A 15613-nucleotide genomic window follows, 5' to 3' on the forward strand; every position below is an offset into this window, starting at 1 on the left:
TTTGTTTGTTTTAATCAATTATACCCCTCTGTTTTGCATCAAAACTACCTTTATTCATGAATATCATTATGTGACATGACGTGCATATGTGGTTCCGATCATAGTTCATTGTCTAGGTTTCTTGACAATTGTTTCGGTCCCTTGTCTCATCAGTTGTCCATCCGCATTGTCAACTTGGTTGCCCCTTTACTGAATTGAACATGCTGATAAAGGCATTGACCAGTGATAGTGGCTCATTCTTCACATATTTGGTATTTATAGATGCTTCAAGCAGTATGAAATTATGATACAGCAACATTCAGCCAATACTGAGCAGCGCAATCATCCCATCTTGTCCAAGAGCACCGCCCAAACCTGGAGAAACAAAAGTGACTTGCAGAATTATTACAGGTAATAATCCAAAATGAATCACAACGAGGAGCCATTTCACTTTGACCAGGCAATGGGTCCCTTTGCCAACGACAACCACAGCGTGGCTGTCGGCCCATCCCTGGCATTTAATGAGTTCGCCAGCATGACCAACACCTTCCCGCCCTTTGGACCGGTCCCCGTTCTCTGCGCCGGCGGCTGCGGCATCGCCATTCAGCTCGCCACCTCGCCCTGGTGCGACGCCTGTCTCCCGCCGACGCCTTGCACCCGCATTGGCTGTTCCAACACGGTCTCGCTGCTCCAGGACGGCGTCGACGTGGATGTTTGCCTCGAGTGCCGCGGGCTCAAGCTGTGCGCCGGCCAGGGCTGCGCCACGGTGCTGTCGGCCCAAGAGTCCGGCGACTTGTGTGCGTCGTGCGGTTACATTGCGCCCTGCGCGGCCCGGGGCTGCGAGTCCATGGTTCCCGCCGGTCGGGACTGGCCGTTTTGCGACCTTTGTACAAAGGCCTGTGCCACGGATGGCTGCCCAGGAGACGCGGCCATGGGGCTGTTTTGTGTTGATTGTGAACCTAACGCTTACGCTCAGCTACAGGCATATGTACAGCAAGAGCAGCAGCAGCTCACGTATGGTGAGTATAATGCGAACATCATGATGGAAGACGAGACGCCGTTATTCGAGACCGGGCTCGATATTTTTATCGACTCACCGTCGCTAATCCTGACTGAGGAGACGTTCGATTCCCCGCTTGAACACGAATTCCTTTCCAATACACAAGATATTGGATTTACTGGCATTGCCCATCCTCAGTTAAGCATGTGTGATGAGACAATGTTTCCACCTGTTGAATATCAGGTGAGTACTGGCTCCGAAGAACGTGTCGTGCCTTTAGACTTGCTGATTTCACCATTCTCACCGCCTGAAACTGATCTCGCAGCTCTTTCCAGTCAATGCGTCAGATGCCGCTCTGCTTTTATTGGGGAAGTCGGTAGGTCGTATTGCGCGCAGTGCAACTCCGAGGCTCTGGTGGTTGCGGGAGAGGAAGATATCACAGACCCTATTCCATTTATGCCCCATGACGCGTAGAAATGTAGAAGAGCTGAGTCGACTTGGTAGGTCGATGAGTTTACAGGTAAGTATTGTGTTGGAGCGATAGAACAGATCAAGTAATCAATTCGACCACCAAGAGCAACCTTTGACTTTCCCTTTTGCCTTGATTTCACCAAGCATGTCCTTCAAGGCTTTCATCAGTAGAATCGGTATCCAAGAGGTGAATGAAGTAAGCCGTATATCGCGTGTGAAGGACTGACATGAAGGGATTCCCGAACATTCTGATGATTTGATTCATCTGTCTTTATACGGACCATTAACTCGATTCGTCACATTTTGCATTGTTTAATAACTCTTTGGAGTAGCGAAACCACTTGTTATACATTCATGCCTATCGATAGAATACGGGGGAAGTCAATCCACCTGCTTGTCTGGTATGGCAGACGAAATTTTGACTTTTTTTTTCTCACCACCACTCGTGTCAGTAAACCTGCCCAAACACTAGGTAGACATCTCATACACATTTTGGTGTATTGTCTGCTCTCCAAAAACACAAAAGACCAAGACCGGATCTTTCAACCAACGAACTAAACCAAGAACCGACAAGCTGAAGACAAAGAATCAAGAACGTTTGGAGACCTAAGCCTCAATAGCCTTGTTCTTCTTCTTTTGCTCAACCTTGAGAAGCAGGGCGCGGTTGATGTGTGGCAGAACACCACCAAAGGCAATGGTGGCACGGATGAGGGTGTCGAGCTCCTCGTCACCACGGATGGCGAGCTGCAGGTGGCGAGGTGTGATACGCTTGACCTTGAGGTCCTTGGCAGCGTTCTGGATTGTTATGGTCAGTAAAAGTTCTTGTTGCAAGACAGAGGAACGCATGGGGGCAGGAAACAGGCAGCAGGACGGAAGGGTAATGACTCACTCCTGCCAACTCGAGGACTTCGGCAGTCAGGTACTCGAGAACTGCTGTGACATAGACGGCTGCCTTGGCGCCAACGCGCATCTTGTTTTGGGTGTTTTGCTTCAAGAAACGCTTGACACGACCGCAAGGGAACTGTGAGGGGGAAATGTCAGTGCATGCATCTAGACCATCACTGAGCATTCAAACAATGTATCCGGTAGGTATCATGGCAACTGGTGATGAATGAGGCGCAATTTTCGTCGGATGTTGCGGAGCTGCAGTGTTGCGCCGGGTCACGTCCAATGTCTCCTGCTCATGAGGGGTCGTGTTGTTGACGATGCGACGCGCTCACGATAGTGGTGCAAATGCGCGCAAATGAGTTGGAGATGGGTGCATCGTGACCATCATTGCTGGCATGCGCGCATAGAAGAGAGAACGAAGCCCAATAATTGCAGACGCGTCCTCAAGTATTGTTGTGTGCATCGTCGTAAATTTTGCGTGGGGTCGAGTGGTGCAAGTTGAGCTCGTGCGTGCGACTTTGTTCGTCGGGGTCGAGTATCAAAGTTTCGAGGTGGCTTGTCGCGAGTCGCAAAGACGAAATCGGTACCGAAATTTGTGATGCATCCATTGCCAGAGCAAAGAAGGCGTGTATTTTTGCTTACCTGAAGACCTGCACGAGCCGAGTGGCTCTGCTGCTTCTTGGGACCATCGGCAGACGAAGTCTTTCCACCGGCACTCTTGCCGCCAGCTGATTTGCCCTTACCACCGGCCATTGCTTATGATGATAGATGCGATGTGCGTAAAGTGGGAGATTTTGGTGTCGGGATGGGGGTTGCAGAAAAAAAAAAGTCGATGGCGATGAATGTTGTAAACGGTTTGCGACGCGTCGGGTTGGCTCAAAGATGTGAGATGGAAATTTGTTGATGTTTTTTTCTCGATCCTGGCTAAAAGCTGGCCTTGGCTGCTTGGTCGTTCGGAATGGTCGTGGTGAGAAAATCGATGGCGGGCGGCGTGCAAAAATCAGCATCAAAGCCGTCCAGGTAAGGCACCGACCTTGCTAACTTTGACCTTTGAGCTTGTCCAGAGCTTGGGATTGGTTCCTTCTGCTGAATGTGCCTTGTTGGGCGCCTGCAAAATCATTCAAACAACCCCAAATTCACCCACCATTTCGTGACACCTTAGCAGGCAGCGCCCGCCCGTCTTTGTTTGCTTGCTTTGCATAACGCCTCCAGCAGGCACCATTGGGTACCTCGTTGGCAGGCTGCTTGCTTGCCTGCTTACCTAGTAGCAGTGGGCGCCCACCACCTAAACGATAGGTTTCCCCTCTTGGCATCAATTGGGAGGGGGGTGGGTGCTCAAGGCTTGGAGATCCGCCAGGCTGCTGTCATGGCAAGGCGCCAGCTGCCTCTAGAAATGCGAGTGCCGTGGCCGATGCCCGACCCACCAGATAAGGTGTATCTGTCGGGCAGCTTGGTACGCCGGAGAAACTACGGCTGTCCAGACGGACCTAGTGCGCAGCCTGAGGAGAATGGGAAAGACGATATCAGGAAAGAGGGAAGATGAGAAGACGCCTCACTTGAGAAGTCTATGGACTGATGGCGTCCAAAAAGCTAGAAATCCGCTCGGCAGAGTTCACAGAACCTGCCACAAGCTTTTTTGACAGGAAAGGACCAGCAGCGTGCTGGGGAACTGACCTCTGATGTTTACTTACCTCAAGCCCGAGCTGGCTGTGATCTCGAAAGTTGGCGGCAGCTAACGGGCAACCACAGCCCTTGTGTGGAACTTTGGCCCATTTCCGGGCTGGTAGATGACTTGCCTGATGATCTTGATGCCTTCCGTATGGTTTGGCGAGGCCAAAGATCCAATTGTGGAAGACATGTCGACTCTTGTCAATATCTTGCTGCTCAAGTCCTCATGTTTCTGACTGACTGGGAGCGGTCATTTGGAGATCAGATACGTTTGACGCTCGGACCTTGTGGTGTGGCGCACATGACATTCAAGTGTGGCGCCAATCACCCAATATATTTCATAGGCCGCCACATTTCCTGCGCGCAGGAGTGGCAGCTCTTTATGGAGTATGTACTCCGGTCGAAGCCAAAATACAAAGTACAACCAGCTAAGGGAAAAAAGAGAAACTTTATAGACAATTGTCGATGGTAAGCTCTCGAGTATATTTCTATTCTCTTACCTTGTTGAACTTCATTCATGAACATCATCGACATCTTCACGAATATGTCATGTAAGAATGTTCACGGTGCACTCCATCTTCAAGTACCCCAGCATTATAAGCTGAGCGTCGTCCCAATTCTCTGAGACCGTTACAGAGTATTATGTTTGCATCCAAAAATCAAATGAATAGGCCTACAGTATTGAGATGATTGCGGGTATATGCCAAAATGATTTAAAGGAACCAGCAAGTGAGCGTGCTCTGATCATAAAGGGAGTTAGAGCTCAGCCTGGCCATGAAAGTTCAAACTAGAGCATAATCCAGTATAATCACTTGCGCATCGGAACACACTATCCTGTAAACCGCGGCAAGTATTATTTTCTTTACAAATATTGCATGTCAGCTTCACCTCCCAGACCGAATGTCACCAATCGTATGCGGCTCGAACGACGGTGCTTTTCTCTGCTTCGTTTTCGCACCGGAGCCCCCGAAAACTTACGATCCAACGTGATCATACGAGATTCGCCAAACCGAAAAAGTGGGGCTTTATGGATGATGCCGGCAAGAGTCCAGACGACACAGTCATCATATCATAAATTCACTCGCCGTCGCTTGTCTCTCAACATTTACAATCACGCTCAAATACAATAAACACCACGACCTGGCTCAAATCTGAGAGGAAGAGACAAACTCAACAAGGCAGAGGGGGGGAAAAAAGCAGATACTCAAGATGGCAACATTACAACATTCGCCGATCCACGAGAAATGGATCCATGTGGTCAAGGAGCAGCAACGCACCATAGTCGCCAAATTGGAAGAAATCGACGGGCAGAAATTCCACGTGGACGAGTGGACCCGGCCCGGCGGCGGCTACGGCATCTCGTGCGTCCTGGAGGACGGCAACGTGTTTGAGCGCGGCGGCGTCATGGTGAGCGTGGTCCACGGCACCATGACGGGCGCGGCGGCCGTGGCCCAGATGCGGGCGAGCCACGCCTCCATCCCCGAAGGGGTCGAGGCCCTGCCGTACTCGGCCGTCGGTCTGAGCCTCATTATGCACCCCAAGAACCCCCTGGCGCCCACTGTCCACATGAACTGTCGCTTCCTCGAGACCTTTGATCCCGAGACGGGCCGGGTGAATCTGTGCTGGTTCGGCGGCGGCGCCGATCTCACCCCGTGCTACGTCTATGAAGAGGACGCTCGCCACTTCCATGCGTGCCTCCGGGACGTCTGTGATCGGTACAATGAGACGTACTACCCGCGGTTCAAGAAGTGGTGTGATCAATACTTTTGGAACGCGCACCGGAACGAGGCGCGCGGCATTGGCGGCATCTTTTTTGACGACTTGGAGGCTTCCTCCGAGCAAGAGCTCGACTCGCTCTTTGGGTTTGCGCGGGACGTGCTGCAGGTGTTCCCCGAGGCGTACCTACCCATCGTGGAGAAGCGCCGCCACGAATCCTTCACCGAGGCCCAGAAGCAATGGCAGCAGCTCCGGCGTGGTCGCTACGTAGAGTTCAATCTATTACACGACCGGGGTACAAAATTTGGGCTGGCTGGCTCGAGCCCGAGGGTGGAGAGTATCCTGGTATCTATGCCGCTCACAGCCTCTTGGAAGTACTACCATGAGCCGGAAGCGGGCAGCCGCGAACAACAATTAGTAGATGTACTCAGAACACCGAAAGAGTGGGTTTGAATGGTTACAACATATATTTTCTGTGGGAGTGAGATGGTGGAAGAGCATGGAAGCACAAAATCACCTACCTGCCCGTTGTCTCAGGTCTTGACCAGGTACGGATATAACAAGGCTCTACCGCTAGAGAGCCATCATCACGGAACAGAGGGAAAAGAGGGAGCCCCCAGTGTAGCAAAATGGCCATAGAGTCAGTGTTGTGATTAGATTGAAGGTCTTGCATGACTTTATTCCTGTACTATAACCATTTGTCGAGAGAAGAGGGAGGAGGATAATTAACAAAAGCCGCACATTTACAGTGTAGAGCTGTTAATTGAGAATCCCTTGGGAGATGTTGCTGTATTTCTCAGAGTATGAACGGGAAGCTCTTAATCCAGATCTGGAAAACCACTATATATTTATATACACAGGTATATACGTGAACGGCTGTAATAATCGGGCGCCTCTGAATACAGGTCAATTGATTCAAATTTCATGTTCAAAAAAATCCTTTGGACTTGACTGCCCCTAACCCTTGCACGATAGGATACTGAGCGTTTCGGTGCTCGTTGCTCAAAGTTGAATCTGTACAATATCGTTACAATGGAACTTCATTCATACGATTAGACACATGAAGCTAAAGACAGTGCAAACGACGAGACAAGGAGGTAGGTATATTACGAGTCAGTTGAAAACCACTTTTTCGATATCACGCCAATTCCTAAGCGATTGTGAGCTGATCCTCCCACTGTTGACTGCCGACTTCACCTCAAATGTTTCCCCTTCCCAACGCTGGGCCCACGCAGTAATTCCAGGGCCAATATGTCGCAACAAAACAACCAGAATGACCGGGGCGTGCGCATTCATAATGCAATCAAGTATTGTAAGATGGTTGCTGCAAACTCATATGATGGATGATGTTCAAGCCATGACGGCAAGCAACGCATAGAGGGAACGCGTGATAAAATAGATGCGATGTTATACAAAAATCCCAATTCAAGCCTTCGTTGTCTCTCCTCCGTGCGGCTCAACTCATCCTGTCTTCACACATCTCTCATGTTGATCTCATCGCATTGAAGAAAAAATTCATCTTCCACCATTCGTTCGTCTTCTCATCGTTTCGTTCTTTCATGTCCAATCAAGCGGGACTGCTGACCCCGACCAGCACCGGCACCCAAGCCCCCCCGTGGTAGCATAATGCCGATGTTTCCATCCGCAAAAAGCCGAGAAAGGGCATCTATTAAATTTTCCACGTCTCATCGCCAGTCCATTGCCAGTCCAATTGCCAGTCCAGCCAGCCAGCATCGCGCTTGCCATCTAAATGATGTGCATATGCGTCATAACAGCGTATCCATCGTAAAAGGGATTCTCTAGGTGAATCGCCCGTCAGAGGTGCTCGAGGTCGAAGAGAAATCCCAGCAGGGTATAGAAGTAGAGTCGTGATGCCATGAATGGTTGCCCATAAACACGCTGTATGGTGTATCCAGTGAAGGTTGTTGGCGTTAAAATGCTGGCGTCAGTCGTCACCGAGGGGTATATAAAACGGATCCTTGGAACGTCCCTCCCCAGTTCCAGAACGATCACCCTAGGCCATCCGCAAGTCACACAAGTTTGTGACTGCCAGATGAGCCATCCCATTTTTTTTTCTTGTTTTCCTCAACTTCCAATACACCCGCGGGTCAATGCAGCTTCAAAAATAGAACTCCAAAAACACAAAATGGCGAGAGATGATATTACAGGGAGTATTAGGTCGGTGCTTGCGCCAATATGGTCGAACGGAAATTTGAAATTCGTTGAGAGATGGATAGTATTGGTGACGGCTCCAACTATTGGCGTCAAATGCTGAGCTTTCAATGGCTCTGAAAGCGTCCAGTCTCTATGTCGTAAATCGTCTCTCATTGTTGACTGATAGATGTTCGGGGCATTGATGCCATCGCATATAAATTTTCTTCACTGGTCATATATCTCAATGGAATCGAGTAGCGGCAGTGCGGCTGCCAGCATCGGAGGAATCTGAAATGAACATTAGTTTCCAAAGGCCGCAAATGACTGTGTTTTCGACTCCAGCTTACCGCTGTTCCTCTGCATATGGCCTCGGTTGCGGCTGTTGAAGGCCTCACCCCACTCCGGTCCACGTGGCTGCCGGTCGGGGGCGGCACGGCTGGGTGCGGACGTATTGCCACCAACAGGTCTCTGGCTACCGATCGCTCCAGGAGTCGAGCGGAGATGCGAAGAAGTGGGATCATATCCCAAGCTCAAAGAGCCCATACCGCCCGACAGCAGGGTATCCGTGCTGGCCCCGGGATTCTGTCCCGATGTAGGTGTCAGGTTGGGCGGAGTGGCAAGGGAGCCATAGTCGCCGTATCTGGAAGCACCGAGCCCGTTTCCAATACCGGCATAACTAGAGCCAGATGGAGCAGGGCTGGGACTGTGAGTGCGCAGATCGGCAAAGCTCTTGGCGGCGCGAAGATTGTTCGGGATGCCGCTTTCAAGAGAGTTGGGCAGCTCCAAAGTCGGACCCTGTCTTCCAATAGTATGGTAGGCGCTGCCTGCTCCAATTCTTGACTCTGCGAAATCAAAGGTGGCGGCGCGGCTGAGTCCTCTTCTGTGATCCTCCCACGAAACATTTGGCGGGAGCTGGTGCGGTGCATGCATGGGTGGCGACTGCTGAGCCTTCTTGCTGATTTGTAGCTGGCGCCTGTCATTCTCGCCAATAGAGTGGTGCTCAAGACCCATGTTGTGAGCGAGAATATGGATCTGTCGTCGTTCTTCGGGCGAAATATCCGGAGAAAATATGTACGTCTCTCTAGTCTGGTCGCGCTGGAACATGGTGAGTTCAGTGTAGAACTCAAGAGTCTTCGGATTGTTCAAGTCGATATCACCTAGGACTAGTGAGCGAGCCGGCGCATGTTGGATCGGGGAGTGCAAACTGCGCTTACGGATAGGCGAGCCGTTAGGTTGCTTGTTGACGCTGACACCAAGAGCCTGGAGAGCGGTTTGCTGATGTTGCGGAAGGGGGGCCCGGTGCTGTTCTTCCAGTTGACCACGCTTCTCACGCTTCTCACGGTCAATACGGTCCCTCTCTTCTTGGGGGAGCATCTTCTTATACTCGACGCGTAGCTTGCGTCCCATGACCTCCAGTCCGTTCATCTTCTGAATGACAATAGATGTGTCTTCTGGAGTCGAAAAGTTGGCAAAGGCAAGTCCTCGGAAGACGCCCTTATCAAAGTGGTAGTTGAAAGCATACGGCTGGGGGAGGTTGAGCGAGGCCATAAGACCTTGCAATATCTCCTTCCGACACTGAAATTGGATGTTCTTGATCACAATAGCTGTCGGAATGAGCTGCTCGTCCATGGAACCCGGCGTGTTGAGACCGCGGTGATCGGTGATGCTTCCAATGTCGTGTTCGCCTGGCATGTTGTGGTCGTAGTACTGGTTCATCGAGGGCATGGGAGGAGCAGGCTGCTCTGTCCAGGTCTGCAACAAAGATATTAGTTATGCGTGGCAAAAATGGAGAACCATTATTCAAGGACACATACAGTAGGAAGACCTGGTCTTCGAGCTGATGACCGCGAACCAAGTCTACTGTTTCCATTCAGGGGGCCATTCATGGCGGCGCCACCTCCGTTGTAGGCCCATGTCTGCGAATTCTCTAGCATGTAGTTGGCATTCGGGGCGAGACGATCGATTCGAGACATTGTATCGTAGCCGGATGCGCCGCCGAATCGGTCGTCGCCGTAAATGGATGGGGCCTGAGCCATGGAGTCAATGGGCCGTTGACCGCGCGCACCGAGGCCTGAAAGACCAACCGTAGCGTAGCCCTGCCTCGTGGAGCTGGGCGACCGGTTGGAAGCGGTCGGATAATCGTAGTACATTTCGTGCTGTTGGTTCATGGTTGAGATCGTGTTTTGAGGTGGCCGTTATAATGTCAAGGTTCGAGGTCGGACCGAAGCACAGCTGCTAGTACTGCTAGCGAGCTGCAAACCTCAATCCGTTTTGACCCTTCTAAAGAAAAAGCGACTGCCAAGTGATCTGCCTGGCGATTTTCAATACCCAGATGGGCAAACAGTAACTGATATGTTCACGTTGGCACTGCGCAGGACGACCGTTTGGGCTGCGCAGACTCGAGAGCACTGACGAGAGACGTGACCCTCTGCAAAGACGGCGTTCGAGCCCCTGATCAGATGTGACGGAGCCGCTTGTGAAAGGGCCCGACTCTTCTGCAGATGACAGAAGACAAGATCAAAGAAAAAAAAAAGTAAAAGGAAAGATCGTCGGGGGGGTTTGATCGTGCGGACGTCGGCAAAGTCGTGGAAGGCTGGAACTGCAAGCAATGCAGCTGGATTGGCAAGTGGGTTGGGGAGACGCAGGGAGCCGAAAACCACGTCGTACTTCGTCACGGAGGGCCCAAGCCGGATAGGTTAGGACTCCGTATGGTAGGAATGAGGCGAGACCGCCAGGGGGGGTGGAGGGACGGATTTGGAGGAGGAGGGGAAGTAAGAGCAAAGAAAGTTTTGGCGGAGGAATGCAACAACGACTACAATCTAAGCAGGCTGAAGGTGAGAAGGAAGAAATGGCCCTTCGTCGACGACGAGATTTCGATCTCTCTCCAGTCGAGGTCAAGAGGAGGGATCTGGAGGGTAGAAAGGGTTCGAAAATCAACAAGGAGAAAATTTGGTCTGGCGACAAAAGAGGTTTGGGCGGAGAAGGAAAGATTGAACTGAACCCTGTGTGTACTAGGATTTTGGGGGGCGGCCGGTCAACTAGAAGAAGTGGATTCTCTTCTCTCTGGGCTCGCTCGTGGAGACGAGACAAAAAGACTTGAGAGAACCGGGAACTTGGGGCACCAATAATTTTTTATTTTTATTTTTCCTGCTTCATTTCTTTTAATTTCATTTATTTATATTTTGATTTGTTTTCCCAAGGCGGAACTGGTGATTATTTTGTCTGGTATGTAACCGATAGATGGATGCTAATGGACCAATACTATGTAGAGATTGAGTGAGGTACTGAAGAGACCTCTCTTAGCTATGTGCGCGCACGCAACTGTTTATGTTGCTTTCCTATTTTTTTTTTCCCTCTGCCTTCCCTCGCCTCACCCTACCTGCCAGTCAATTTGTCTAGTCGTTGACCGACAGCGATCCCCATGCAAGAGCGAGTAGGAACCGCAGCCGCGTCTATTTTTTTTTTTTTTTTTTTTTTTTAAACCGTCCATAAGGAGCTACAATTATTAGCCCAAGAAGCTGCTCGCTCTCTCTCATGCCTGACTGTGTAGCGTCGGTTGGACAATCAATTATGAATGGTGTTCACAACCGCATCTTGGTTTCAGCCATGCCTCGTCTTCCTTCCCTTCGTTTGGACTTTTATTTTTTTAATCCTCTCGGTGTCTTTCTTGCTTTCTTACCTGCTCGGCCGGCTGTGTGTCATGGGGCGAGGGTTTGGAATGGTATTGGTTGTGGAGATCTGCCTTTTTTCAACACTATGCGACGCACTGGGATCCAATAAAATGACGGGCTCTGATCTGGGTCCTCTGCCAGATCTGCCGGGTTCCCATCCAAGGGGGTGTGGCCACGGCGGGAGGGTCAGCAGGAAAGAGGCTACAATGCACGTCGATTGGAAATGGTTGGTCGGCTGCCCGTGTGGCAGCAGGGACAGATAGTAATATAGGGTAGGCAGACAAAGCCAGGTGAGCGCAATGAATGGATGGATGGCCATGGTCACCGACTGGCAGGTAGTAATAAGTCAATTCTGCGTGAATTTGGTGTCGCCGGTTTGCACATAAGCTGCATCATCTAAACGAATGAGATTGCATATCAGTATGCGCAGCTCCAACTAGGTCGTTGCTTGGCGCGTTGATTTGTTAGATGCTCATATATACAAAGCATGTAAGCTATTGGGCCAGATCCAAAATTCAGTCATGCGAGAATTGAGTCCGGCCGCACGAAAACAATGAGTAAGGAAAGCAAGGCCCTACCTACCGAGTGCCATGGTTATGGGCTCGGTAACACAATCTCAGTATCTCATAGGTGACTATCCGCTCAGACAAACGCCGTAGCTTGCAGCATCTCTGCATGTCATCCAGAGTCAAAATAGTCGGTTTCTTTAGATAGACTGTCCATGTGCCATCATTGGACGAGGACGAGCGGCAGTACTAGGCAGGTAATGGAACTTATTCAGTACTTTTAGTACGGCTCGAAGCTTGAGCCCTTTGCCAATAGTCGACCCAGACCCGTGGGTGAGTGTCAGTGAGCCATCAACGACATCACCTTGACCTAGGCTGCCTGTGCTTGATGAGCCTACCCGCTATTGGTGAAAAGGAAAGGGTAGAGCAGGGAAAAGAGAAGGAGAAGAAGAAGAAACACACGCTCGCGGGTTGGGTCGTACGTAGAAAATACCGACCATTGAACTCGGTTGGTTGGTTCAGTGGATGGATTCCCAGTCGAGTCGGTTTTTGACAGGGTTGGAGCCGATATTCCAGAAAGCCGCTGTCAATCCGTCAATCCGTCAAAATCAAGCCGGGTGGGTGGTCCCAGCAGACCGTTTCCCCTCGAGCTGTACGTATTCAGTACAAGGGGTGCACGATTCCAGTGCACTGGGTGCTTGCTTTTTCCGTCACCATGAGATCAAGGTAGATCTGTACATGGCTGCATCGTGATTAGCAGCAGATTTGTGCCGACAGGACACATGTCGAATGCATCCATCCACAACGTCTGATGATCCATCAGATATGCATAACAAAGAGTAGTAGTTGGTACTTTAGAAAGTCGGGCAGCGGCAATGCATATCACCACCACTCTGGTCCATTCTATAGGCAACTCCCTACCTAAACTTTGAGATCAAATGCACGTGTCCCAAGCACGCTGCGTCCAGGTATTCCGTACAAGTACCCAGGGAGGATAACCAGGATTTCGACCACTCAAAAATGCTTGTTGGAACAACACTAAGAGGATACCTAGTAGTAAAGAGGGGCGCTAGGGTGGCTCGCGGGACGGGCCCGTGGGCTTGTGCTTCCTCTTTTTTAGGGGTCACATATTGGTTGTATGGTTACAACTTATTGAGACTTGCATCAATCACATTGAAACCACCATGGAATTTTCCAAGTGGACACGACTGAGTATGCATGTTTCTCCAAGCAATGCGACATCACGGGCAGAGAGATGCCTACATAGACAGAACATGATGTCAAGTGATGGGAGAGAAGGACGCACTTTGAGAGGTCTTTGCCTCGTGAGCACATACATGAGATGCGACTACCAGCAGAAGGTTTTTCCTTTCTTTTCTTGCCACAGGTTCTACAGGTAGCAGCTCGAGGTGCTTTGTGGCGCTGTAGGTACGGTGGACAGGGCGGTTCAGCTACCTTTTAGCATTGCAGTAGTAGGAGATTCAAGCTGGCCGTGTTTAGTTAGCTAAGACACCTCCCACCACATCCTGCGCCACGCGATTGGTCCGAACTCAAAAGTGCACAAGATACCGTAGCAGGGTCCGAGAAAAAGCAGATGAAGATGAAGGGGGGAAAAATGTGCTCTGGTGCACAGGGCAACCGCGGAAGTCGGAGCTACTATGGAGATCCTATATGCACGTTTTTTTTTTTTTTTTTTTCAGCTGGCCGCTAGTTAGTCTCAGTGCCTAGTGCTCCGCTAGAATGGCTGTTTTTTTTTCCCCTTGTCATCTATACACACGTACCGCCTCCAGGCGTTGCCATATTTTCCGGCTTGGTTTGGTACAGAGGATGCAACAGGCCTCTTTTTTGTGTTCCATTGTCGAAATAGGAGCGTAATCAAAAGACCCCCAAGCTCTTGTGTACACTACAAAGCAAAGTACCGCAGGAACTCATCCCATTGGAACGTGATCTACAACTCAATCAGAGACTCCCAAGGCAGTAAGTAATGAGTAATAATATAACCAGTAACGGCATCTTTCATTGCCATGCCGCAAGGACACCCCAACCCGACCACACCCATTTATGACCAGCCTTGCCGCCAGTGTGCGGTCCAAGTCAAAGAGTTGGAGTCTGCCAGCCTTGCAACATCTGGATTTTGTTTAATATATGATGATCTAACCGCACGTATCCACCAAGAAGAATATACCGCTATCTACATACCTGGTGGGATTACCGTTTCGCTTCGAAGAATCACGAGACCCGACATCCGAAGATACCGTGGACTCTGCAAGGACAATCACCGCTGAAGGTGATTGTGATGCACTTATTCATCCCTTTTTTTTTTTTTTTTTTTTTCAAGAAATAACCAACATCGAATGCTACAAAAACGACTCTTGCCACGCTGCCGAGGGAATTTGTGGCACCTTTTACCAGCGACTTTACCTAACAATCATGACGGCGAAATGATTTCATTGGCATCCACACCACAAAACATGGGCACAGCCATGCAATATTGTCGAGGCCATGTAATAACTATCGCAGCGGCTCGGCACACCGATCCTTCCTTGAGCCTAGGCATGAAACGGTTCACGGTATGGTCTTTCTGGGCCAGATTGATTGTATTTCTCAAATAGTTTGCGGCTCGCGACCCGGTCACAACCCGATTGCACCAGGCATTTCCCGGTGGTGCTTTTGACAAACGTCTCAAGATGGCGGAAAACGAAGGTAATTACCCAGGTGCAATTCCTTTTTTATTAGTGCTTTCTCTACCTAACTCGCCTACTACATAGTACTACTTTGGCCACCCCTTGCGGCCTGGTGAGCTGTGCGCACCATGAAAAGTCAATGTATCGTCTTTTCAGACCAAATTTCTTTTCTCCGCCATCACTGGTGCTCGTAAGCATATTATTAGTCCATTCATTCACACACAAGCTGGTCGCTGATCGAGGTAAACATAATGGGTCAATCTCTCTTGACGGCAAAGAACTCCCCACAATCTGGTGGCAGGGAGTTGCACAGCGCACCCTGGCGATTCTAATCAAATTCTTTATTTACACGCATCGGATAATTGTCCCGTCGTTACATCATTCGCACCCAAGCAATATTTACTAACTATCCTAGATCATTCATTACTGTGTATATGTTGGCAATAGCCTCAATTAACCCGCTACAGAAGTTGGTCGTCATAAGTGGACCGGCAGCAAGAGCTTCTACTCGATACAAACACCCTGAAGTGCTCTGCTAGCTCGAGAACTTACCACTACTAGTATTCAGCCTCCCTGGCTAGTCCCCAATACCCCTATTTCATCACGTCGTCATCGACGGCGTCGAACCCATTCCACTGGGACAAATTTGTGAAGTCGGTCTTTGCCTCAATAGTTCAGACGTGGACTATGGCCAAAGGTAATCATGACTGCCGCTCACCATCTCGGCGCATCCTCACCTGAAATAGAGTCCTCTTGTTGGCCACCATAGCCTCTCCGTCAAAACTCACCTCCATTATCCCATTTCGCGACCCGACGCGTCGATCCACGTCGTCCAAGACCCTCGCCTGTCACTAAACCTGATTCCAATCGGAATGT

The 15613-nt window shown here is 50.2% G+C and overlaps 4 protein-coding genes across 4 annotated transcripts; 2 read left to right on the forward strand and 2 right to left on the reverse strand.

Annotated features, from left to right (window-relative positions):
* Positions 1 to 403: 403 nt before the first annotated feature.
* PFICI_03700 (uncharacterized protein) lies at positions 404 to 1453 on the forward strand (the record flags this gene model as incomplete). Its single annotated transcript, XM_007832281.1, has 1 exon — positions 404 to 1453. One exon carries the CDS (start codon positions 404 to 406, stop codon positions 1451 to 1453), a length of 1050 nt encoding a protein of 349 aa, XP_007830472.1.
* A 603-nt stretch (positions 1454 to 2056) lies between these two features.
* On the reverse strand, positions 2057 to 3091 carry PFICI_03701 (Histone H2A.Z; the record flags this gene model as incomplete). Its single annotated transcript, XM_007832282.1, has 3 exons — positions 2057 to 2245; positions 2340 to 2471; positions 2981 to 3091. 3 exons carry the CDS (start codon positions 3089 to 3091, stop codon positions 2057 to 2059), a joined length of 432 nt encoding a protein of 143 aa, XP_007830473.1.
* Positions 3092 to 5215: 2124 nt separating this feature from the next.
* PFICI_03702 (uncharacterized protein) lies at positions 5216 to 6175 on the forward strand (the record flags this gene model as incomplete). Its single annotated transcript, XM_007832283.1, has 1 exon — positions 5216 to 6175. The coding sequence occupies one exon, from the start codon at positions 5216 to 5218 to the stop codon at positions 6173 to 6175; it is 960 nt and encodes a 319-aa protein (XP_007830474.1).
* A 2001-nt stretch (positions 6176 to 8176) lies between these two features.
* On the reverse strand, positions 8177 to 10044 carry PFICI_03703 (uncharacterized protein; the record flags this gene model as incomplete). The annotated part of the gene is made up of 2 exons (XM_007832284.1): positions 8177 to 9628; positions 9691 to 10044. 2 exons carry the CDS (start codon positions 10042 to 10044, stop codon positions 8177 to 8179), a joined length of 1806 nt encoding a protein of 601 aa, XP_007830475.1.
* Between the last annotated feature and the right edge of the window lie 5569 nt (positions 10045 to 15613).

Source organism: Pestalotiopsis fici (genome assembly GCF_000516985.1).
Source record: "Pestalotiopsis fici W106-1 unplaced genomic scaffold PFICI_Scf_2, whole genome shotgun sequence".
Lineage (NCBI taxonomy): Eukaryota > Fungi > Ascomycota > Sordariomycetes > Amphisphaeriales > Sporocadaceae > Pestalotiopsis > Pestalotiopsis fici.